This window comes from Meles meles, chromosome 15, assembly GCF_922984935.1.
Source record: "Meles meles chromosome 15, mMelMel3.1 paternal haplotype, whole genome shotgun sequence".
NCBI lineage: Eukaryota > Metazoa > Chordata > Mammalia > Carnivora > Mustelidae > Meles > Meles meles.
Genome location: NC_060080.1, coordinates 32553620 through 32580133, shown reverse-complemented (window position 1 = coordinate 32580133; position 26514 = coordinate 32553620). Strand labels below are relative to the sequence as shown.

At 43.5% G+C, this 26514-nt stretch overlaps 1 protein-coding gene across 9 annotated transcripts in view; it reads left to right on the top strand.

Moving 5' to 3' along the window:
* SLC8A1 (solute carrier family 8 member A1) overlaps nt 1-26514 on the top strand; it is a 329486-nt gene that overhangs the window by 265343 nt on the left and 37629 nt on the right. For 2 of the 9 annotated variants that reach the window (XM_045979201.1, XM_045979209.1), the window contains 5 exons: nt 684-701; nt 813-827; nt 4685-4753; nt 9064-9194; nt 13131-13230. In XM_045979201.1, coding sequence (XP_045835157.1) covers nt 684-701; nt 813-827; nt 4685-4753; nt 9064-9194; nt 13131-13230 — 333 coding nt within the window. Of the gene's footprint in view, nt 1-229; nt 251-683; nt 702-812; nt 828-4684; nt 4754-9063; nt 9195-13130; nt 13231-26514 lie in introns of all 9 variants that reach the window. The other 7 variants (XM_045979204.1, XM_045979203.1, XM_045979207.1 and 4 more) reach the window with 5 other exon arrangements.

The following is a 26514-nucleotide window of genomic DNA, read 5'->3' as shown; positions in this document are numbered from 1 at the left end:
ATTGTATCCATATCTAATCAGTCACACACATTTGCAAAAAATTCGTGTTGGGATTGTTTATTGGAAAAGATTCCCCGTGCCGCATTTCCCTGGGAAGCACCCACGTTAGCGGTGGCTTCCTACCCACTGGAAGCAGATCTGCCTGGATTTCTTTCTGCTGATATTCCTCTTACTTTCATTATTCATCTGGTCTCTTATTCTGTGTTGTCTTTGTCTGTTTCCTTCACAGCCCTGTTATTGAATGAGCTTGGTAAGCATTTCACTTCTTCCATTTCCTTTCCATTTCTCTAGGTGATTTTCCATGAATGTCAGGTGATACAGTAGCTTTCTGATTTTTTATCTATTGATTGACTGGCAAGACTGTTGTCTAGGACCATTGGCCTCATTTTTGTGTAGGTTAGACAGTTAATATTCCATTTTTAGTTTAGTACAATTTCTTGAAAGACCAGTGATTGTTTAGGTATGCATGAGAATTAAATTTGTGCACTAAGTCCCATAATCTTAAAAGAATAAGTAGTAATTAAATCGTGAATGGATGTTTTCAGATTTTTCTTAATTGTAAATATAATTTGGCAAGTTGTTGTATCTTGGATGGGTGGCCAGGCAGTCCGATATCACTGGTATTTGTTATTTAGACTATAAATTAAATAAATTGTAACATTTATTCTTTTTTTCTTTTTTAGGTGGCTTCACAATAACAGGTATGAATTTTTAAAGCTAATGACATTGAATTTTTTTTTTTTTGCTGTCTTCGCCATATGTTATTTACATTTTTAAAAATTGTTTCTCATTTTTATTTGCTTTGAATGAAGGGAAATACCTGTATGGTAAGACAGATTTTTTTTTTAAAATATTCTTCATTTTCCCCCAAACACCCTGGAAAATCCAACCCAAACCACATTTTATGTAACCTGTGTTAACGTTTAGCTGTGGCACATGGTGTGCTCTTGCTGAGTGTACACACTTAACATTGTGCACATTAACAATGTGTGTGTTGTGGTGATGTACAAGCAAATTCGTATGGAGAACCTGTAACTGTTCACATTTTGATACTGGTTGATATGAAAAATGTTCACATAGCACTGATGGTGTGCCGTACATTCTGCCAGATGCTGCAGGGTACCAGATTAGATAAGACAATTGCTGGCCTCCAGGACACATGGGAATGGACATCCAGGACCAGGCTCCGGCTCCTAATGCTACATGATGCCCTGTGAGCAGAGGGAGGGCAGAGCAGTCCCTTCCCACATCAGTCTGAGCCCCTCTTTGAGGACTTCAGTTTGAGTGTTGTTAACATGACCCCTAGAAGTGCATTACACAGTGCTCTATAAGGACCCAAAGTGCCACTCAAAGAGTTTAAAACTCTTACATTCCTACTGCCGTCCAGCCTGTGTTGATCACATTACTTAACACAATTCTAAAGCTATTTTCCTATGTACAGAAGGAAGAAGGGGTCTCCTTTTGGTATCCTCCCTTTTGACTCCAAGTATATTCCCCCCACCCTTTCGGAATCATCTAGGCAGATTTAGAGAGAGAGAGAAAGAGAGAGAGAAATATCAAGTGGTCGGTGCGATGTGTGTGAAACTGCAGGTTGAAGATGTCTCCAAGGGCATCCTACTGGCCACGGCATTTGCCAATATCTGGCATTTGCCAGATAACACTACTGTCATTATTTTTTCTGCAGTCAGCTGAACCAAAACATTTGAAGAAGGAAATATTCCTCAAAATTCCAATTTTGCTCAATCCTGTAGTAGGGGAGTTGGAGGTTAATTAAATCACTGTTCTTGTAAACTTGCGATCAGGTGGTTCCAACTTGATTCTGTCCAAAGTAGAACCTTCTGAAAATGAGCAGTTTCACAGGGGATCTTGGCTCCTCACTGCTTCTCTCCAGACATGGCATCTGATGACGGAACGCTCCACAGACTCTCAGAGACACAGAAATTGCAAAGGATAAAATGTTAAACAGGACACGTCCTCATAGAGGATTTTTAAAATCTGAGCCATCCAAAGCTCTCCCAGGTCAAGTCTCCCTGACAGTGCGCTGCTGAAGATGCTATTTTTGAATCCAATACAGGAATTTCCATTTATTTTTTAGAAATTTATCTTCTTTTTCTCAACCCCTCATTTGAACTCACTGGAGTCTTGGAAATACACTGTTCCTGTCACCCAATAAGTTGGATAACTTTGTGAGATTTGAGGGCTGTGGAAATTGGGGAAGGCAGCCTTCATGGCTTCTGAAATAATTAGAAAGAAGAAAGCCAACTGTTGTGGAAATATTGTAGTCTCTAACAGCACCTTCAGCCTTATGCAGCCTGATAATGAGATTTTCACCAAAAATCTTGGGCTATAGAATGCCTTGTTAAAATGCACTGATATATTTAGATATTTTCCTGTTTTTCTTATTGAATATGTCAGGATTTTGCTTAGATGGCCTTTCTTCCATATTATCACTTGAAGCATCTTCCCTTTTAAGTATCTAGGTAATAACAGAATCCTAGTTTTCTTTTCTCAGAAATTGTTCCTATCATGTTCTAGAATATCTGTCCGGTAATGCCCAGCATTTCCTGCCTTGGACACATCTTGCCTTCAAGAGAACATAATCCCTTCTTCCAAAGAATTCTATCATTTCATGTACTTATTTCATTAAGTTCTTTCTTATGGCTTCAATTTGATATAATAGTTTTTCTATTGTTACCACCTCTTCCCAACCCTTGAAATTGATACAGTTAGAACAAGACAATGTTCCAGAAGCTCTCTGGGAATCTCTACCTTGGCCTGTTATTCTCAGTGTATATCAACCTTCTTCTCCCCATCCAGGTCAGAATGCCTGGGATCCACTCTCTATAGATGCCCTGGGGAAGGTTCTAGAACTGGGGTCTACACAGTGAAAAGCAGCTCTAAGTCGAAAGAACTTTTCTTTGAAGTCAGTTTGAGGCTTTGAAGTCACAGCTTTGATATGCTGGGGCAATCGAGAAGAATTAATCTAGCCCTCGGACTCTGCCTGCAGGTTTTATGTGGTCTTGTGCAGCTGAGTGTGAAAATCTAAATTTGAAGCAGGATATATGGAAATTGAAAAAGTCATTTGGTCCACAGCCCAATATATTTCAGAGATTTCATTAGTGGTGGACATTAAGTACTGGAGGTGATTCTGGAATTTACAAATCTTTACGTGTTGCTCATAGACCTTGCCTCATTGAAAGGCCCTTTGTTGGAACCTATGATCTCATTGTCCCTTTACCTTTTTCACATATAACATGATAACCCCCTATACATTATAGCTCATCAGAGTTTGTGAAGCATTTCATATTCATTATATCATTTAATCTTCAGCCTTATGGGTTAAGATTTTATTGTTCTCACTTATAGGGAGGAAATGAAGGTCAGAAGTGATTGATCAGTCCACCCTAAATCACCCATCCAGGATTCAGAGCCTGGCCCTCTGACTTTAAGTCCACAGCCATTTGATGAGTGTCCTAACCCCAGCACTTTCATCTCCTCCCTTTCAATCTCTTTATTCCTACGTGCATTTTAACCCCTTGGCAATCCAAAGCCCAAATGCTTCACAAATGCCATCAGTGTGTATTCCAGTCAAATGAAAAATGAGGGGGACCCCAGAAGGGGGAAACTAGAGCACATTAATTTGAGTTGTTTAATAAAACTAAATATTCTAATTCAATTTGGAAAGAAGAGAGGCCCATCTGATTCCCCAAACAGACAGCCATAGAGTTATTTATCAAAAGTCAATATACTTCCTTAAAAGTTGCTTTCCCAATTATATTATGCTCATCGTATAATAGACTTACCAAGGTACATGGCTTTTTAAGAAAGCCAAAGTATGAAAATTTAAAACACTTTAGTCACTCCAGTACCTACAGCAGAGGAACAAATCCCCTTCAACTTTAGCTTCATTTACAATTGAGGAAACTGAGTCTCAGAGAAGAGAAATGCTCTACCCAAATTCAGATGGCAAGAATTGGATGGAGTTGGCACCAAGTCCCAACCTCACGATTTTCAGATATGTTGAAGGTAGCTCCCTGGTAGAAGCCAAGAGCAGGTGGATTTGGCAGTCAACTGAACCAGAAGCTTAATGGAAACCCTAGGCCTTGGTAAGCCAACAGTTGCTGAGATGATGGCATACCCTTGCAAAGCCTACCAGTGTATGAAACATTCCCCATTCAGATGCTCAGGAAATAAGCATGCTCCCAGATGCTATGTTACTCCACCCTCAACAGTCCTGTAATATGGATGGAGAAGGGGCTGCTATCCCCGTTTACACGTGGGAAAACTGGGTAAGTGGCCTGCTCAAGGCTATGTCGTTGGCACCCATAGGCTTCAAAACCAGGTTACCTGTCATCACACCGAGTGCTTTCCATTGTTTCATGAGGCCTCCGGAAGCAGTAACTTGAAGGCCAAGGACACTCCACTCCAGATGCCTGCAGGAACCTAGCTGCAGGAGCGTGTAGTTCGCTCACATAACCTGGTTTGGCTCATAGCACACTTGACCCATTTATTTGCTCATTTCTGTGGCCTCCACTGGAGTGGCCTCTCTCCACTCAGTCCCCAAACTAACACTGCTTGTGATGTGTGCATCTGGGTGTGATGTTTCGCTGACTAATTCCACAGAGCTCTGGTAACAAACCAATACCATCCATTCTGCTGACTTTCTGCCTGTCCTTTTCGCTAGGCCAACCTGTCTTCCGGAAAGTTCATGCTAGAGAACATCCGATTCCCTCTACTGTAATCACCATTGCAGGTACTCATTGCATCATGGTCCTTGAAAACCACAGTTTACTAGCTTGAAGTTAACTATCTTCAAGTGTTCTTTAAGTCTTTAGACATTGAGGTAGCAGACTCTGGCCTCTGTCCCTACTAGAACATTGCTAAGTAATGCAGTGGCTTCTCTGATGTTCCAAATATGGTGGGTCGGCCACAAAACACAAGTCTATCCACGCAGAATGGGAGGCCTGGTAGAGGGGCACCATGGGCCTGCAGAGGAGATTGGACACCATGACCTCTCCCTTTCATGTCTCAAAATATTCCAGATTTCTTGCAAATCTGGCTTCTCACACATGGCTCTTTCCTTCCAAGTATAATGAAGTTTCTTTAAAAGCAAGTTATATTTCTTTGCAGAACTTGCCTTTCTGGCCTCCAGGCAATATGTTAGCCACATATGCATGGATGATAGTACATCTGTGGGGGTTCTCGAGAGGGAACAGCCAAGGTGACCAGAGGATCCCACAACCATCCCACATCTACTGTAAACTTAGAGCCGGGCATCATCTCCAAGTCTGGATGACGACAGGGATATTCAATCCTCAGTCATCCCCATCACCGTCACTGACTGTGGCAGTAGAAACACTTCTCCACTCCTCATCCTCATGTCCTACTTCCCTACTTGATAATCATGATACCCAGACCTGCCTGCAGACTTGTTCCAGAATATTCCTAGTGGAAATAAATAAACCAGTCTCCTTAGGTTCTAACCAGAGAGGTCAGTCAGGTGCTGAAAACTGTTAAGAGGTCTCTACTCTCAGACTTGTTAGCGCAGATTTGAACGAAGGATTAAAATAACCTTGAGCGATTGTCCCACTGCTGGCCTTGTACCCCTTTCCAAATTTGACATTGTTGGTTAAGATTAAAGATTGCCAGGACGTGAGAGAACAGCAACAGTAGCTCCTCGACTACAGATCTGCATGTGGGTTGTTCTGTTTTCTAATAGGGATTCTCCCTCTGAGCCCTTCACCTCTCACAGTGCTGCTGCTTCAAAAAGTAGCTGAGCCAGAAAGCATAAGCGGCCACTTTTTCAGACAACCCAGGTATCTATTAGCTTCTGTGATTTGTCATTTGCAAAATCAATTACTGAAAAGAAGGGAGGTCCTCTACTGGTGGTTTTATTACGGGCTGGTTTTATGTCCTGTCAATACGGATTTTAACAGTGGGTATGAATTATCCATTGGTCTTTAGGTTGTGCCGGTTAGTGGAGACCCCTGATGTTCTGTGATTGATTATCAACCTCTCAGTTAAATATGGTGAATTCAAAAAAGCATACATGTATCTGTAAGGAGAGACAGAGAGAGAGAATGAATTTTCTGTCTGAGAAGCAAAATGAAAACCACAACATGTGGTCCCTAGACATAACTAAGGAGGTGAAACTGACTTGGCCAGAGTGAAATGGACAGCACTTGATCCAGCATTCAAAGTGAAAAGGAAACAAAACAAGAACAAAACAACAACAACAACAACAAAAAACAAAGTAAAAAAGAAACAAACATAAAAGATGATCCAAAGGGGGAAAATGGTGTTAAACTTCTTCCCCAATTAATAAAAGATATCTAAAGAGAGGACACTTTTTTAAAACACAGCCCCAGCTCTGTTCTTTGCCAGGATCAAAAATCTACACTGTAGATCCTAATTTATCAGGATCATCGTAGAGCAACAATAGGATTTATCCAGTTGTCTCCTCTCCATTACCTGTAATTCTCTCTTAAATGCTCGTGACATTTACTAAGTGAAAACAGCCCTGACACCTCCATGACATTATGCCTTCGTGCTTTGATTTCTGTCCATGTGGAATGCCCCCTCTTACTACACTACCTCCTACCCAACCTTAGCACCACCATTCCCTGGCAAGCTTCTCTGAAGGCTTCAATGCCAATTTCAAGTACTTTTTCTTTCCTGAAGCCTTCCCTGCCTCCTGTAGGCAGAGCAAGCTGCTTCCCGCCCTGTTCCCTCAGCCCTCACCCTGCTGCACTACAAGTTGTCCCATCTCTATGCCTCACTTCCCGTGTGAACAATGAATAAAGGATCTTTATACACATAGAGCATATGTCTGGAACTAGTTACAGACATGATGGCACCAAACTAAGCATTTCTTCCTGATCAGAAGGATTCAGAGGTGGTTAAAACAGGAATAACCTTTTTAATCACTGTGATTTGATTTCATTTATTACCGCGTCCATTTATCTAACACCATGTTCCAAATAATTTCATTTTGTGAAATGGGACTTTAAACAATGCTACCACAACCCCTTTCTTTTGTAATTTCCCCAGTTTTCTACCCAAATTGCCTTGAGCCCCATTTAAAGCAACTTACTGTTTGTAAGTAAACTACAGAAAAGGAAGCCATAATAAATATTCTCCCCCGGGGGCTTTGCAATTCAAATAATAAACCCAGTTGTTCTGGGGAAAGAAAAAAAAATTCATTTGATGTAAGTCTCTAAGACATCCATGTTCAGCCAAGGTTTTGAACAAAGACACTCAAATGTGACCTGCTGCTAAGAAACTACCAATAACCTTAACCTGGGTTCAAGGATCAGAAAGCCGTGAGAATCACAGCGTGATTGATTTGAGCACTGTGTGGCTTAGACATCACATACCTCAGCCTCCCACTTCCATGGCTACACACACATAATTTCAAGGACAAATCCTGTGGACACCAGTTGGAACCCTTTGCCCTCTCTTGGGTCATAACTTCCCGAACCTACTATAAAACACATTACTACTTGTACAGTTAAAATTAATTTCCTGGCACCTCTCCTTTGCATCTGCTAAATTTTAGCTGTTTCTGGCCAGTCTAAAATGACTTATTTTTAGTCTTCATCTAATTTCTTTGGGGTCCTGTAAAAACCGGGGATAGAAAAGCAGATTCTAAAATATTCCTTTAGGAAGAAACCATTGAGTACATACGAACAAATTAATTAATACGGTACATTCTGCTTTCTGCCTTGGGTTGGTTTTGACACTTGGTATACAAAATGCTAGCAGTATTCCTAACCCATCTGCTCCTGGCCCCAACCATGCACAACTAGCGTAGGAACCAGTTCTCTACAAAATTTGCTAGAGCATCAAATGGAACCACTACCATAGGGTCCTTAGCAGAGGGAAACCATGTCTTCGGAGGGGATGGGAGGTGTGGACAGAGCTGATGCCTAAATACAAAATGCAAGAAGAGTGGGCTAGAAGTCTCTCCCTTTCTCATGTTTTCATCAGTCAACAGAGTCCTACTGCAGGCAGTTTGCCTGGAAAGTTCTAGAAGCAAAGACATCAGGGCTGAGGTCTTTTCATACCACCCATACTTCCTTGGAGATGAAGTACATTTGACTTGACTCTAAGGGGAAGTAATCTGTCTTGTTCCAGCATCCTGGGCCTGAAGGATAAGGAGGTAGAGTGATTATAGGAACAACATTTACCCTTCACATGTGCATGGCCTTTTCAGTCTGGGATTTATCCTAATGACCTTCACACAGAGAGGAGCCAACTGTGAGCTTCCCCTCATTAATGGACTCTCAAGTCCATTAACATTTTCTTAACACTCACTGGCCTCTCCTGCAGTGTCAGCTACATGGTGGTTCTGGAAATAATCATGCTCACATGGTGAGTAGTATTAACTCCCAAAGGCCTCACCTCTGCCCTCCCTGTTTACTTGAAGATGAACGTGGTCAAGGTCTTCCTAGCAAATTTGAACTTTCCACCAGAGAGAGGAAGCACTAGAGCACAGACATCTTAGTGAAATGGAATGGATGTTTTGCTTCTTAACTTGCAACAGAGGCTCTGGCTATCATCAGAATTTCCCTTCCACCAACTCAGCTCCTTGGCCCTGGGGGATTTTCTGTTGGCTCTAGGAAGTGGAGAGGAGGAGGCCAGAGTCCTCCATTCCTTGTGTCACTTTTCATGGTGGCTCCTTGGGTGACCTGCTAAAGGAATGTGTCCAAACAGCCAGATGAACCAGCATCACGGGACGGCTAGATGACGTCCTCAACATAGATGATGTGTAGGCAGAGACTTTCTCAGTGACATGCGTCTATGTGTGATTTTCCTGATCTGCACTTTGGCTTGAGCTTGGGTTGTGGCTCACCCTCTCCACTTGCTGTCAACAGTGCACGACAGTGCTGCGTGGCCAGCCCCAACCCTCAATCCAATTCTCCCCTCGACTGATGATCTCGCCCAGGGGACTTTTAGTGTGCCATCAGGGCTTCCTTCCTTCTTGGTTTTTTGTAGCAGAATCCAGGGATTTCCAAAGAGGATTGAACACACTGCTAACTTTCATGCCCTTCCCTTTCACAGAGGAATTTGATGACAAGCAACCACTGACCAGCAAAGAGGAAGAGGAGAGGCGCATTGCAGAAATGGGGCGTCCCATTCTGGGGGAACACACCAAGCTAGAAGTGATCATTGAAGAATCCTATGAATTCAAGGTATGCTTGCCAACACTGCCCATGGGGGAGGCCAGGCCCATCTTGGAACCAAGACTATTCATAATGTTAGCAAGTTCCAGAATTGGCTTATTAACTAAGAAGCTTTTCAGAGAAGAACCAGAATTGGAAAGTTGGTAGGAAACCAAGAGGTCCTGCAAACCAAACTGTATCAGGGGTGGCATCTGTCCCTGCACAGGGTCAGGGGTTCCCCAAAGGGAGGATGTTGTCTGCGGGGATAGCAAGGAGGAAGCAAACGGGAATTCCAAGAGATTGTTCTGTGTGGAAGGAACCAGGCTCTATTTAAAGAAGCAAATAAATTCATCAGAACAGAGCATTCACACTGCTGCCAATTAGGAGGATTTTGTTCTGGAAAGGGGATGGTAAGCTCTCCCTATAACACACCCAGCCCACTGAGACAAATTCTCATTTATAGTTAGTCCTCCTCTTCAGATCCTAGGACCTATTAGCACAGTCAACCTATCGAAGGTATACAGTGCCTATAACCAGAGCGTTTACAATTGAGTTGATAAAATTGGATTCCTGGTTCTCTGGATCATGAAAGTCGTTTTTCAGACGTCAAGCAGTTGGACCTTAGGGTGAGCGTAGCATTTTGAAGTTAACTTCCCACCCATCTTAGCTGCTCCCTGTGCTCTCCATCCCACCTTCCATCCCACCTCACCCACACAGCCCTGACATCTGACCCCAGGAGAGCCACACTTGACTTTGTAGTGGGACATGAAAAGGAACATCATTCTCTGGTTTTTCAGAACCACAAACCCAGATGACAGATGTATTTTCCCCACTTATTTTTCCAAAACAGACTCTGCTTCTCTTTGCAAAATCAGAATGAGGATCCCAAAAGAGAGAAGCGGGCCAGGGACTTGGAAGCCTCAGTATTTTATCTGAGATGTTTCAAAACAGTGGCCTCTTCCTTTAGCTGGGCCCATTAATTGTTTTTTAAAACTGGTCCACAAAGTGAGGTGCCTGATAGGAGATAGGTAGAAAGAAAGACGTCTTTTGTCATTACAGTGGAATTTTTAAAAGATAAAAATGCAATGAAACTTCCCCCTTCGGGCTGCTGAAAAATCACTGTTTCTTTCACTCGTTCCCATGGAGAAAAGGAGCAGGGATAAGACTGGGACCAGTGTTTTCTAGGCAGACCCCAGCTATCAGAGTGCAGTTGTTGTTCGATCTAGAACCTCATTGCACACCTAAGACTGGCACACATACAGACACACACAGGTTCCCTGTGATCCCAGGGTACAGGTGATGCAGACTGTCTGTTTCTATGGACCAGTCGCTCCAGACATACCCAACCTCACTCTTCCTCATGAACCTTCTTCACCTGGAACCAGAGAACCTGGTACAAGCTTGCACCCATGTCCATCCCACCTCCCAGGGCTCTCATGGGGAATAATTGTGTGTTCTCTCCCTTATGGGACAACCCTCAACCTTCTCCTTCCTTGCACCCATGACTAAGAGGAGCCATCACAGAAACTTTCTAGAGGAAGCATTGAGTTGGGCATGGCAGGGCACAGTTTCCCAGGCAGCAAAGCTTTCTTGGGTCCAGAGTTCTCTCTAGTAACAACTCCAGTGACATGAACATTTGAAATTCCCCCATCTCTTTCTATAAGTTCACTTGTTCAGGGTTCTTACCATCCCAGAATAGCTTCCATAGACTGTTTCATCCCACCTCCTGGAAGTTCATCAGTAGTTACTGTTAACACAAAAGGAAAATTGGGAGCATGTCCCTGAGGTGTCCTCAAATATCAATTTTGATATTATGTCATTCTTTTAAGACATTTTTTTTTCTAGACCAAAGCTGTTTTAAAGACCTTTTTCAAGACTCTCAGAACTGCTTGAAGACCCAAATCTGGGTGATTTCTCACAATATCCCACTCTGCCTTTGCCCACTGGGTTCTTTACTAGGTTGTGACTAAGGGCAGGTTGTGACCAAGGGCTTGACTTTCCCAATACCCACTGCTGAGGGTGAGGTTACAACGATCATTTCCAGCTCTAGGGCAGTGAGAGTTGATCATTGGCCTATAGGATACTTCCAGGTGAATATAGATGGACATGTCCAAGTTCAGGGATCTGAATTTCAAATTCATCTTCTTCAGCCCCCCTCCTCCCATAGGTCAAGAGAGGTCACATAATTAAACTAAGTCCTAGGAAGAGCCCAGGCTATCCCATAGTCCTCCAGGGTCAGCAGGAACTAAAGTTTATAATCTACCCTGGGTTTTTCATCCACATAAATTTTAACTTTCATTTATTTTAAAACTTCATTCCTTAGAGAGATTTCTTGAGGCAAGCCTGTGTGTTGAATTATTAGAAGAGCTTATCTCTTTCATTGTTTATCTGCCAGGTGATGGGATTCTCGGCCTTGGCATCAGAATGGAGAGGGCTCCTTTGGGGAGACCTGGTCCATGTTTCCATGACATTTAGGAAAAATCAAGGTCATTTCTTGTTACATTCTACACAGAACTTGGAACTGCCATCAGTCAAGTACTCAGAGTGCTTAATGAAATGGGCCTGAGTCCAGAGAGAAAAGACATGCCCGTCATGTGCTTCAAGTCACTGAGGCCAAGAGCAGTGACACTAGAGCTGTTATCAGGGACACCAGCAGTTCGAGACAGGGGCTTGGGGCAGAAGGTCGCCACCCAGAGCAAAGAAGGATGTTGAAAATACAGAATGGGCCAGTTGGAGATGGGCCCTTCGGTGCTTATTAACATCTCCGTGTTCAGACGACCCTTGTTGGACGAACCCACATGACATTCTGATTGAGCTTTGGCCTCTCGTAGAGGCTGCTTGGGTCCCATTTTCCTGATTCCCAGTGAGCTGATAACTTGCTCTCTTCCCAAACCATAGTCCGTTCGGGTCCATTGCATTTAGGCATGTACAGAGTTTGACCTCAGACAAATAATATGTGTTTTCTGCCTCTTTGCAATTAGTGGGAAATCGAGGATGCTCTGACAGTAAGTGTGGATGTGTGGTAGACTAGTTCATGTGGTAGTTTCTCTGGGAAGAGCGGCCTTGTGCCCCGGAAGTGACCCTTCTCCCTCTAGTCGCTATGGTTTGTGGTAGTGCTTTGGGTGCACCTGCTTTCTTAGTTTTCCTGTGACCGTCTGGCTGTTCCTGTTGTTACCTTAACTGACATTTAGAAAGCTAGAGAGTGCTAATTGTATAAAACCAAGTGCTAAAAAAAAAAAAATGTCTAAAGAGAAAACAAAGTCTAAAGAGAAAAGTAAAGCATGGGGAAATTCAGTGTGATGCCAGTGGCCATAGGCCTGAAACCCTATGAATTCACCTGTTCCTATCTCGTCTTTTCTTGCCTGCAACGGAAGCAGAGTTAGAGTGAATCCTCTAACAGCTGCCAGGCTGACAACAATCAGTAGCCAAAGAGATATCTCTTTATTGATGATCATGCAGCAGCAGTCCTGGGGCTCTGCTGTCTGGCTGCAGTTCATTGACAAACAAAAGTACAATAATAACAGTTTTTAGTTCCATAATCTCTCCGCCAGTTGCGGCAATTCGAAGATATGCAAGGCTGGGCGGGTCATATAGTAATTCCTTTGCAGGCAGCATCCTACTGATGAAGCCAGCAGAAAAGCAAGTCCAGGAAGCATTCAAGGGGAAGGGCATGGGGTTTTGCAACATCTGCTGTTCTAAACACTGAAGCTGTTCTTCCCCGGCCATTAGGAGGTGAAGGAGGCTCCTATCTGCTATGGAGAGATTTCTATTTCAGAAGGGCTCCAAGCAAGGACTCTGCTTGTTTGCATAATCGCAACAGTGTTTCATGTCAATACTGTCGTCCTGAGCCTAACATCCGCCATCCTATGTGTGTAGCTCTGGGGTTTCAAAACCAACAAGGCCTTAGACTTCCCATGGCCTTAACCAACTCAGCAGTTATTATCTTATTCTTTCCAACCTTTCTAGAGTACCGTGGACAAACTTATTAAGAAGACAAACTTAGCCCTTGTGGTTGGGACAAACAGCTGGCGAGAGCAGTTTATTGAAGCCATCACTGTCAGTGCTGGTGAGTGCCTTTTTCTGCATGCTATAAATTAGAAGGGCCCAGCCTGTGCTTGCTTTTCCTACTGGGACCACTTGGTCTGTGTCAAAGCACCGGAGAACTTCCAGGGTAAAATGAAAAGAGATATAAATGTATTTGTAGCACACCTGCACATTCCAGAGACTGATTTAGACTTTCTAGATGAAGCAAATGTCTTCAAACGTGGCATTCTTCTCCATCCTCATTGTGTCTTTCTTTCTGGAAATAGACGAGATAAATTTAAAGGCTTTTTGTGCCTCCACTTCACAGATAGCCAATCACGGGGCTTTGTCTGGAAAATTCCCTGAGGGCAGGAGAAGTGGCCAAGTGAAGGTCACAAAGGAGGCAGGAAACTCCCAGGTGGGATAAGGGGACGTGAAGACCCTTCACCACTCCCATCATTTTACACCCTTTTCAACAACATCTGACAAATAAGCATTTGCACGGTAGAATCACCTTCTGTTTCTTCCTCTACAAGCAAAGTGCAGAGTCTTTATTTAGGAAAATCCTACAAAAATGAAGTTGTTTTCCAACTCAAGGAGTCAGAGACCTGAGGGAATTAAATATAGTAAGAAGCATCTTTTTCCTGGATTGTCAAGCCTTGTCCACTGTCTGAGTGATTTTTAAAGACAGAGAAAAGTCCCTCTCCAAGATACGTGGAAGCAACACGGTTATGGGCTCCCCCTGCCCCCTAGGTCTTCTGCTCCATCTCTCCTGGTTCTTTCTAACATTCTCCACAGGTTCATCCTCTACTGTTGCAGCTAATGAACAGAACTAGAATTTTTAAAATAGGGATTTCCACTGTAAAGTATGGAGCCAGCATCCCTGGTGGATGGTCCATGACTCCGAACACAAACCTTTCTTTCCAGTCTGCCACAGGACAATGGGACGGATCTCTGAAGTGCTGTTGGGAGCAGTGGGTGGTGAGATTTTCGTGCCTCTTTGCTATTAGTGTTGTTTATAATCACACTTTGGTTTCTTGAGATTGAGTGTATAAGGGAAATTTATGAACATTAAATGGTGGGAAACTGCTTGGAGACCAGATTTGGAATTTACACGCAAATTCTACTTAGGGGAGGGGGAAACCCCCTGTCTCCATCCCTCTGGGCTGCCATTGCCAAAGTGAGTGGGTGGTGATCACAGCTTGAGAGGCTGGGCAAATCCAAGGTCAAGACACTGACAGATTTGGGGTCTGGCAAGAGCCCACTTCCTGGTTCAGAGAGAGCTGTCTTCTTACTGTGTCCTCACATGGAGGAGTGAGCAAGAGAGCTCTCTGAGATCTTTTTTATAAGGATACCAATCTCATCCATAGGGCCTTGTCTTTATGGCCTAATCATCTCCCAAGGGCCCTACCTCCTAATACCATTATATTGGAGACTAGGTTTCAACATATGAATTTGGGGGCCGGGCGGGGGGGTTACAGTCTGTAGCACTCCCTCATTATGGCTTATGTTGTTCTAGAAATCAAACATTAGTATCTGAGATGGGAGCTATCCTCCATCTTCACAGAGAGAAAAACTAAAAGGACAAAACTGGCTGGAATAAGAAACTGCTGGGGAGGCCAGTTGAAAACATTAAAAATAATAAAATTGTTTTATGAGCTTTGATATACCAGAATCGGAACATTAAAAACATTAAAAGCAACATAAACTTTAATGAACCATTCCCAGTGGTTCCCAGGTCTCCTTGGGCTGTAGATGTGTGAGCGCTTACATAATGGTCACAAGCCGGAGATCGTTAATTCACGACAGCACGTGGAACAGACAGGCCACCCTACCCAAGTGGAGTGTACGTTCTGCTGAAGGAGATAGCAAATAAGGCAAAATAAGGAAATAAAGTGGATGTACGATGGGGAGCTTGTCGTGGGGAACAGCAGTAGACAAGGAGGGTGTGCGGCAGCTGCACTAGGCTGTGGTCGAGAAGACGCCATCAACCGACACATTCACGATGCGGTTTGTTTTCTAGCAGTGGAGTGGGTTTGTGTGGCTTTACTCACACATTCTTGTAACTCCCAGGGACCAGAGCAAACATTTTATGGCCACTCCTTGGCAGCAGCAACAGGGAGACAGATTCTGCCAGACACAAGACCAAAGTTGTGATCTTGGTCAAAATAGGTGTCAAGTGAAACAATGAAAAAGATGCTAATACTCCCTTACTTGAAAGGGGCAGATTCAGGTTTGATGATACTTTCATATATAATGTTGAATTAAATCCTCTGCAAATCGTGGGTGAGAGGTGTTATGATTATCCTTGTCTTCTAGAATCTGAGCATCTGTGAGGCAGTATTGGCTCTGGAACAGTGCTCACAGCCCCAGTCCACCAAAGACCAGTCCAGTGGGCTGTCTATTCCCTTAATAGAGAGGATTCAAAATGAGGGAAATTGCTCCCCACCTCTGTGTCCTTGAGGGACGCTGGTCTTGTCCACCTCTCTGGTACCCCTGTTTCAGACCTCTCCGGATAGGACAAGTTCCTGCCCAACTCCTTTGAAGAAATGTTTTAACGAAGGAAATGTCAAACCTCTCAAGTGTTCTTATTTGTCATGCGGTACGTTGTGTTTTATGTTTCTAAATGACTGCTTGGGAATAACACAAAATTGCTCAAAAATTTGCAGGCTGCAGGGGAAATTGAACTTATTTACAATTTTGAGACAAAATATCAGAAAAGAAAACCCATATTTTATGGGCACTAAATTATGTGAAGGGCAGTTAAAGAGTTCAATATTTGTCATTATGATTAAATTTAAGTGTCTAAAGAATGTTAATATTCTTTAGTTGTTAAATGGACAATAAAATTTGTAAAGTATCATTTATTGAAAACAGACTTTCATTGGATTTTAAGATTTCATGGTTTAAGAGTTGAGAATCAGAGCCGTTTGCCTTATTAAAAATATTAAATTGCTTCTAAACAGCCCTACTGAGAGGTTTTTTTCCCACGCAATTTTCTGTGCAAAATTGAGTCTATATATCTTGCTAAACAAAAATAATAATTTTGGAAATAGGATTTTACTCCTGTGTCTCACTGATTATATTTAAATTAGTTTCAAGTTAACCCCCCGGCAGCCTTTATGCTCCCCTGCTTTTCCTGAACTTTATAGCTCAGTATCTGGGTGTCTGATGACTGGACCGTTTCTGGAAACCAAGTTTGTAGAATCTAGCATTTGAAGAGTTCAAGGATTCATGAGACTTGAGAGATTAGGTGGTGATTCAATGGTCGTTTCCTGGCGGTTCTCCTTCTGTGGCCTCCGGGGTGGAGTGCCAGGAGCGGGGGCCAGCAGCTGGTTAGGCGACTGTCAGATGCTTGCAAGGCCAGTCCAGTACCATCAAGTACTTCTCAAATGTGTCAACAGATGCATTGAGAAGTGAGGCTAGCATTCACTGCAATGTCCAGTTTGAGCTGTCCCCAAGTCCTCCTTTAAAATATATATATATATTTATTTATAATATATAATAGATATATAATATTTATCTATTTATTTATTTATTTATTTTAGAAGGGAGAGAGAGCACGCATGTGCACATGCGGGAGCATGGTGGGGGCAGAGGGAGAGAGACTCTCAAGCAGACTCTGCCCTGAGCACAGAGCCCGATGCAGGGCTCCATCTCACGACCCTGAGATCATGACCTGAGCCAAAACCAAGAGTCAGATGATCAACTTACTGAGCCACCCAGGCACCCCCTCCCCAACCACCCCACACGTTCTCCTTCTTCCTGGTGTCTCCACCCAGGCAGACTGGAGGGATGACCTTAAGAAATTGTTTGCCAGTTGGGATGTAGAAGAGAAATGGATGTGCCAAGGAACAGGGCAAACATTAGCTGAGTAAAGAGAACCAGATGCCAATGTTGCCAGTACCATAACCACCATAGTATTGTTCCTTACAAAAGGCTTGGGCTGTGGTGAGGTGAAGGACAATGGTTGAAAGCCTGCTCTGGAGTCAGTTGTGTGTTTGTGTCCCAGACCTCCAGAAACTCTCTGGGTGACTCAGGATGGATTACCTCCCCTCTCAATCTCTGTTCCCTCAAATGCAAAGCAGAGATAGCTTCTCCTCACCCATGGAGTTTCCATAAGGATCAATCAAGGCAATTCCTATTTCCTTGAGGGCTGTCTGTACATTTCCTTGAGGGCTGTCTGTACATTTAGATACCACAAATGGCTCTTTGGGAGGCCAATCTTGTTGAAGAATCTACAATAAAAGATAACCAAATTTTGTGTGAATAGAGTCAATTCAGCTTAATTACTAAAATGACTAAGTGACTAAACACACTGCTTTTCCCTTTTTTTATAGTGAGAGTCACACACACATTTTATAGTAAAAAACAGAGATTCAGAAAGACAACATAACTTGCTCAAAAGGCAACGCTGGTAAAGGGCAGCACAGGTCAGCCCAGGATTCTCTCCAGTGTGAAGCGCGCTCACCTGCCGTAGCTGTGGGCTGCATACACACACGGACACACACATATGCACACGTACTCTGATACACACAGACATGCATGTGTGCGTGCAAACACACATGAACACAGCAACACACATACCCAGACATGTGTGTGCACACACGGACCCACACAACACACGTACAGAGACCCACACGTCATCTTAGATAGCACGTTATCTTTAGTCATTTGGACCATTGAGCCACAGCTTAAAATATGAGAGCTTTTTTCCTTTAATATTCATTCAGTCTCCATAAGCCTCCTTCACAGGTCCCCACAGAGAATACCAGCCAGTCCCTAAAGAACAAAGGAAGCCTTTGTTTGCCTCCTGCATCCATAGGCTTCTCCTGCCGAGTAATTTGTGTTATTCTTTAACGAAAGTCAACACACGGCCCTCTCTTTTCCCTCAAAATTTTAGGGACCCAGCACTCAAGGTTTTTCTGAAATTCTTTTACTACTTCTGGCATAGAGTTTCCCTATCTGACAGAGTATCTGTTGGCATTCTCATAATGAACACTTCAAAGTGGCAAAAAAATTAAAAAATAAAAATAAAAGCCTTTTTGTGGTCATGGTTCTGTGTCTGACCAACTGTAAAACCTTGACCCAGTATTTCATCTTCCTGAATTTTCCTTTTAGCAATGGCAGAATGACAGGGTTGGACAAGGCGTGTTCTAAGATCCCACCTAGGATTGAAATTGGAGAGTTCTCAGTGGCCAGTATCATTCTGCAGGATCCCTGATGACAGCCTGATTTGAGCACCGACAGGCATACTCTTCCCACCCACCCAGCTTGCTTCCCTTAGGTACTGAGCACCATAGGAGCCTACGGTCCACATCTCTCTGCCTAGAAGGAAAGGGATGGAAGGATAGTTTTCAAAGTGTAGCCTCAAAAAAAAAAAAACAAAAACAAAAACAAAAAAAACTAAGTGAGATAATGCTTCGAAAGTACCTAATTTTCTTCTCCTTAATGGGAAATCAGGAATGCCTGCGAGATCCTTCACAGTAAAAGGCCAGACGTTCAACACTAGGCCACACTGGCACAGGCGGCTGGCCTGTCCACACTCACCCTACTTCACGGGAGATCACAGCCAGAGACTGACCCCACACATGATGAGGGTGTGCTCTCCCGAGTCGAGAAAACCCGTGTGGAGGTTAGTTCGGTCTGGGGTATGCTTCTTGTCATCAGCTCATCATCCACGCATACTATGTGGAGAAATAAGTGCTATCAATTAAATTGAACTATTTAATAGCAAAAACTGTCAACTCGATGGTGCGCCAGACAATAATTCACTAGAAAATACTGTCAGCCTGAAGACTGACCCTCTCCAGGAGCCAAAATAATAAATAATAAAAATGGTGACTCTAATGAGGTTCACGGGATTGCCATGCAACCTGGTCTTAGCAGGCATCTTTCCAGCATCTTCTCTATTATGGAACATCATTACGGAGGAGACACTCTTGTCACTTAATGTGGTAACCCTGGGTCATTTGAAAATCCCATTTAAGCAGTTAGAAAAAGTGCTGCTGGGTCAGGTTTGGCACAGCCTCAGCATAACTAGAAGACAGGGAAGGAAGGGAGGGAGGGAGGGAAGGAGGGAGGAAGGAAGGGGAAGGGCAAGCAAAGCAGAGGGAGAAGGTGCTAGAAGTTAGTAGGAGTTTTCATTTTGCCCTGTTTTTTGTGTGACTATACATATTCCTAACCATCCTTTACCTAAAAATCATAAGCTGACTTTTCCATTTCATGAACAAGCGTGCTATTTTCATGCTGGTTCAGTAAGTACAACAGCCTTAAAGAAAGTCTGTCAAAGACCTGTGTATGAAATTATGGCTCATGCTCTGCTCCCATAATGTTCTCATTTATTGACTGTTTTCTACATGGCTCGTGTTCTATTTATATTATTTTTATACCTCACAGCTATACCCTGAGGTAAGTTTTGTTTTTTGTTTTTTGGGTTTTTTGTTTGGTTTGGTTTGGTTTGGTTTGGTTTCCTGACTTGATAACTCTGAGGCCCAGGGTGCCTACATGTACATGTTTAGTTAGAGTCATACAACTAGCAAGTGACCATCTAGAATAGGAAGCCCCATCACTGTGAGTCCACATCATTTGTAAGCTTTTAGCAAAACCCTGGCTGCCCCTTCTATGACCATAATTCAGGTCCTAAGTGGCCAGACTTCAAACATGTTAATTCAGGAGAAAGGGACAACACTGATGAGTCCTTCCCTCTCAGCTACACATGGTGAAGTTAAGGGCTTGGAACTGAGTGTGGAAGCACTGGACAGAGGTGCAGAAGGACCAGAAGGAACGTGAATTGTGGAAAGTGGACAGGATTGGTCAACTGCAAGGTTAATCCCATCATGAGGAACCCAGAAGCGCTTCCAGATTCTTTTTGGGATCTTGGAACTGTATTTGTATCTACTGCTAGAAGTCATGTCAGGTCTTCGGAAACAAAAAGGATCCATGCCCATCCTTTTTTGTTGTTGTTGAGCTCCTGCTGTTTCCTGGTGGTATGACTAGTTACTCGAGTAGGTCTTTCATGCTCTGGATCACTAGCATGTTTGAACTAATAGGAATAGCAAATAATTTGAACCCTAACCGGAGATGTGACCACACTGCTGTCATCCAACTTGGTTTTTGTTCCTTTTTCTAGTATACAGCTGAAATATTCACATTCATTGTGCTAGAGAGCACACGTAACATGGGGGACAAAGCATTTCATGTAAAAATTATATGCTGGAATCTTCGGCTTCTCTGAAGACTTGAGTTCAAGGGGTCAAAGACCTACCAACTAGTTGGATAGTTTAGACAAGTCCTCTCGCTTCCTGTGTGAAATTGGGGGATTGGAACAGGTGACCTTTAACTCTGGAACATGGAAATACTAAAGAGTACTCTGAAGGGCCCTTCATTTTCAGCAATAAATGTCAACTTGCTTTCCCTAGTCCTGCTCCTTGAAATTTAGGGCTCTGACTTTAATCAAGTGGAATTTCTGCCCTACAGTACCTGTTAGATAAATTAGGTAATTACGCCAACTCGGCTAAAGCTCATTTAAGACATCTAATGCTTAAGACACACTGTCTGATGGTCACATTAACTAAATTCAGTAGCTGCTCTTCCTTGCTTTGAAGTAGTTATTGAGAAAGTAAAGCTGCTTTAACTTTTTATCAGAGCCCTTTTCAAAACTGCCTTCACTGAATGATAACTTAGTTACAGTTTTCATTTTTATCTTTAAAATATAATATTTTTTAAAGATTTTATTTATTTATTTGACAGAGAGAGATCACAGGTAGGCAGAGCAGCAGGCAGAGAGAGAGGGGGAAGTAGGCTCCCTGCTGAACAGAGAGCCTGATTTGGGGCTTGATCCCAGGACCCTGAGATCATACCTGAGCCTAAGACAGAGACTTAACCCACTGAGCCACCCAGGCACCCCTAAAATATAATATTTGAAAAGCATTTTATCTTTCCTTAGAGCTAGAGCAGTTATTCATGATGTCACTCTCTATAGAGAAAACATGATAAATTCCTACTGTAGTTAAAAGATGTTTTTCCAGCAAATTATTTTTATCACTTCTACAGTTAGAAAATCATAAGTATATAAATCTGTATTTTTTAATTTGCTTTGGCCATCCAGAAAGTTTACTCGATTCGTTTTCCTCAAGTGGTCAGAATTCACTCAATTTAGATGCCTGAAAGTGTCATTTATTTCTGCTTTCTTCAGACATTTGTGTCCTGCTGTATCTTAAAGTACATTATGCTCTAGAAGTAGGTACAGATCTGTTCAAGTCCTCTAAGAAATATAAGAATCTAAATTAAAATCCTTTTTTGTTTAAAATAACAGCAAATCTGTGCTGTTAACCATAATTTCCCTAGCACTTAGGGCAGTGTTAGCAATGACAAGCATTTGTGGGAAAAGAATGAATGAATTTATGTGTCAATGTTCTTCAATCCACGTGTAACTGGATTAAAAGCCTGTTTTCACTACGTCATAGAGCTATGTCTGATTTAGAAGAAAATATGTATAAATGCATACTCTTACACAGATGTATCCATGTTTCCAAAAAATTCCAGACCTGTGTAATTCATGTGTATAGCAAATTCATATATAATGCATACGTATACACAAGACATACAGATACTCAGATGCATGTATTCGTATCCATAAAATACTATTATTGTATGTGAAAACTGGATCTGCAAATATCTATTGAACAGTGGCCTTGCCTATCCGTTTTCTTAGTGAAATCTTCCTGGTATTTAGCTGATCATGTTGCTAATCATGTTGCTAATGGAGGAGGAGAAGCAGAAGGCATGAGGAAGAAAGGGTTAGAGTAAGTTACAGAGAGAACACCACTGGGGGCTGTGTTGGTAGGGAGGCAAGGCAACGCTAGAGTATAAACTATCAACGGGAAAACGTCCGTTGTAGCAGGATACCCTATTGATCAGGGAGCTTCAGCTCCGTTTCCAAAGGAGGCAGCTGGCGACACGGGGAGGTGGGAGTACAAGAGGCCGGGAGAACCCAAGAATTCTCTTCTGGCCCTTGGATAGGCTTTAGCTGATACTTCTGAAAAGATTATTGGCTTGTTGAGCTGTTCTCCTCTTAAATTGCTTATTACAAAATCTTGAGGAAACACAGCGCCGAAGGGCTCCAGGACGATTCAGCCGCTTTTCTTTGTAAGCCTGGAGTCACGTCTGGGATCCGGCTTTTGTGGGGAAAGGCAGCCGCTCAGCTCTGCAAACAATGAGCCCCACCGGATGCAGTAGCCCTTCTGCTGGCATTGTTGCTGCTCCCTGAACACAGTGTCAATGGCTGCTTACAAATCAGTGCTGGAGGCATGGTGGGGGGGGGGTGCTTTCTGTCCCCGGGGGATCCCTTTGTATGCTGTTTTCAGTGGCTGAAACATTTTAGCCTAAACCACAGAGTTGGAAGGAGGAGAAAACACAGCCACCCCCCACTGCACACACACACCCCGAAGGCAGAGGGGAGCCTCCTTCAGAGTGATTTGTAGCATTAATTCTTGCTGTTCACAGTCTGCTCTCTTGATAAAGACCTTGTCATTCTGATTCCTGCAACCAAGAGGCACTTATCTGAACCAACAGGCTTTGGCGCGACCCCCTGACCCCCTGATCCCATTCGTCTCCCCTGCCTTGCAGTTGCCTGAACACGTCTGACGGGGGGTTGTGTTTTATGTCCTGTTAGAGCATCTTAGACCAGAATCCAGCGCAGAGCAAAGCGAGAGTTCACTGATCAGTTATTCCAGCTTCCCCTTATTTTGATAAAGAAACTGAGACCAGAGAGGGAAAGTGTCTCATCCAAGGCCACACAGGACCTGTTTTAGAATCCTGGGCTCTTGCCAAACTTTACGGCATCGCTCTCATTTTTTCTTTTCCAGTTAGCATTCGTAGAACCAGTACCTTAGCACGTATTCCATCCGTGCCTGTCCCCTGATCTCACCCAAGGACCTCTGAGCAAAGACCAAAACTTTCCTGAGCCAATGACTTAGCAGCACTGATGAGTGAATAGTCACACCCTTGGTGGACAGGTTCCTGACCACACAAGCCTCACGGCCACCCTGTGCAGCAGGCATTCATGAACCCATTTACGAGATGGGGAAACAGAAACTGGGATCCAGACCCCAACCTACAGGTTCTGATTCCAAGCTCAATCCTCCTTCCATCTTGTCACAGGTGTGCCTCCTGGAGTTTAATGCCTGTAAACTGTTATGCCCAAATAATGGGTCCGTGATTAAAGGAGCGAGACTGATATAAGGCGAAGGTCAAGCAAAGCTTTATTTCACGCCAAGCATCAAGAATCTAACCGAACATTCGGGGCCGCACCTCTTACAAGAGAGGGCGACCCTTCTCTGTTTCACAGACTAGCTTTTAAGGGCAAAGGCCATGCGGTCGGGCCTGGCCACGCACAGGTGACCAATTGAATTACAATTTACCCTAGTAGACGTTAGAACCAGCTTATTACACCTTGATTAGGATTGGCGCCAAAAAGGCTCCCAGAGGGCGGGGGTCCCTGCTCCTTGGTAATCAGGGAGACAGTATGCAAACCCCCACTGATCGGATATCTCTACCTGGCCTGACCCCCCCTTGCATCTGGGCTTTGTTATCTGGAGCTGGTTTCCAGGAATTGTCTCCAAGTAAATCCCCTGGGGGAAGGGGAGCAGGGACAATTTCTAAATAGGTCCTTACATAAACCATAGGCTTATTCTTATTCTCCACATTATGCTCTTGCCTCATGGCCTTTGCACAAGCTGCCCACCCCTACCCAGCCCCAACCCAAGGAAGGCTTTCCCTCTGTCTGGATGTTCTCACCATTAAGGTCTCAGCTCACAAGTCACCTCTTCAGAGGAGTTTTTCAAACTCCCATGCACAAGCATGCTACTTGACTTCACTGTCTTCATAGCCCATAGCAGTATCTGAAATCATCGTGCTTGTTCATTTGTTTTACTGGATTGCAGTCTATCTCTCCTGGACGGAATGGAAGTTCTATGGGGGTGTTATCTGTCTGCATTTCCAATGCCTAGAACTGTGACCGACACATAAATTATTACTAAATATTCACTGAAAAAAATAAATGTTACAAATAAAGCCACTCTTCCAACCACTCCACTCCCTTTAAAGATTTATGGCAGATACTGGTCCAGGTGAGGGGTTCAGCCTAGGCTTGCGGTACAAAACAGTGTCTTCAAATATTTTTAGACTTCTGACCTATAAACTTAATAACATTGTTGCATGCTTTAACCAGCTAAGAAAAACAGGCCGTAAATATACAGTTGATGAGAGTGAAAGAGACAGTTTTATGATGATTTGTATGGAAGAAAACCATCCCAACCACTCCATTTGAGGTTATTGTTTATGAGAGATTCAAAAGCTACTGGCAGGTGGACTTGATGGTCAACCCTCTGCAGTAGCCAGCCTGCCCCCTAAGAAAAGCGTACGTGAGGCGTGAGGGAACACAGATGCTCCGTCTGAATGAGCTAATCCTCTGTCCAAAACAGACTGTCATACATATCAGCACATAACCTCTCTTAAAAAGCTCATTTATCTTTTCATCAGCACTAAGGAGTTAGTAATGGCTCCCCTCAGTTTCCAGGAGACAAAGCACACAGAGAATCTGTGAAGTGCCCAAGAACATGGAAATCGCTGAGGTCCCTTGGTTGTCAGCAGTTGGCCTCTTTACTAGGGGCGGAAATCACAACAGAGAGAAGAGAACCCAGGTGGGCAGATGAGGGGTGCTGTGTCCTTGCAATCACTCCGGATTGTGTAAACCAAAGCCACGATTAGAATCTCAGAGACTCAACTAACATTGCCACTTGGCCAGTACATCAACTCACATACGTCATGGTCAGAACAAAGTCTCGTCAAGAGATCCTGAGACCAGGAAGGCAGGCAAGGAGTACTGGGGGTGGGGAGCAGCTGCCAAAAAGCTGGATTCCTTCTGTAGGCTCTGCAGAGAGATAGATGTTAGCCACCAGGATGAAAAGGATCCCACTTCTCAACTGGGCCAATATAAGCCACCCATAGAGGATTTTGCCAAAGATGAAAGGATAATCAGACTCCTGGGAAAGCAGAAACTAGAGCCATCCATTCATTCCCTGAAAGAGCATTCAGTGTTTTACACACGATCTATGCAGGGGCACCTGGGTGGCTCAGTCGGTTAGGCGTCTGACTCTTGATTTCAGCTCAGGTCATGATCTCAGGGTCATGATCTCAGAGTCATGGGATTGAGCCCCACATGGGGCTCCACAATCACGGGGCTGTCTTCTGGAGATACTCTCTCTCCCTCTCCCTCTGCCCCTCCCTTAAGCATGCTCTCTCTCGCTAAAATAAACACACCTTTTATAAAAATGATATATGCAGAGGATTATTTTAAGAAAGATCATTATTAGGGGCACCTGGGTGGTGCAGTCACTTGAGCATCTGACTCAGGTCATGATCTCAGGGTTGAGAGATCGAGCCCCGAATGTGGCTCCACGCTCAGCACGGGGTTTGCTTGATATTCTCTCTCTTCCTTTGCCCCTCCACCCCCCACCCTCGTACACACGTTTTCTCTCTCTCTCAAAAAAAAAAAAAAGGTGGGGGGTAGTTATTTTCTAATTAAACTTTTCATAAAACAATGCCAAATGAGCTTAGATTTTTATCAGAACAGATTTCTGCTGGACAAACCACAGAGAATTTTTTCCTCTGGCAACAGTGGGTCAAGTAATTTCAGCGAAATGGTGGGAAGAGTTTTAGCTCTCATAAGCAAGTCACTTAAACTCTTTGAGCCTTGGTTTCACTTTTAAAATGGAGAAAGTAATACCTACTTGAGCAGGTTGTTCGGAGGATGGAGATTAGGTGGGATGTATATATTTACCCACATGCATGAGAGTAGGCACTCAGGAAGGGAACCTGACCTCTTAGCTTAATCACAGCAGTATCTTACGGGAATCTGGACGGGTCCCTATGCTGCTGTGCACATGGGGCAGATTTTGGTACACATCTAACCTTATATAAATTTCAACATTTTCCTAGGACGTAACATTGAGCTGTTTGTTGAAAATTACAGGGTTATTGCTGCCCAAACAGTTCCTCCAAAGCTCCACTGCCTACACTCTAGGAGGCTAATTCAGACGCAGCTGCTGATATTTACAAAGTGTTATCAGAGCCCTCGGGCCAATCTTAGAACCTGGTGTGCTCACAAACCACCCACTGTAACTAAACCATCAAAACTAGCAGGAGGCATCTAGACTTGCTGAGTGTCAGCTCTTCTTGTCGAAAGTTTATTTCTTAGGTGCTCACGTCTGTAGGGAGCCTGCTTCCCTATTTCAGGAGCCTGGAATTCTTATTAATCCTACAA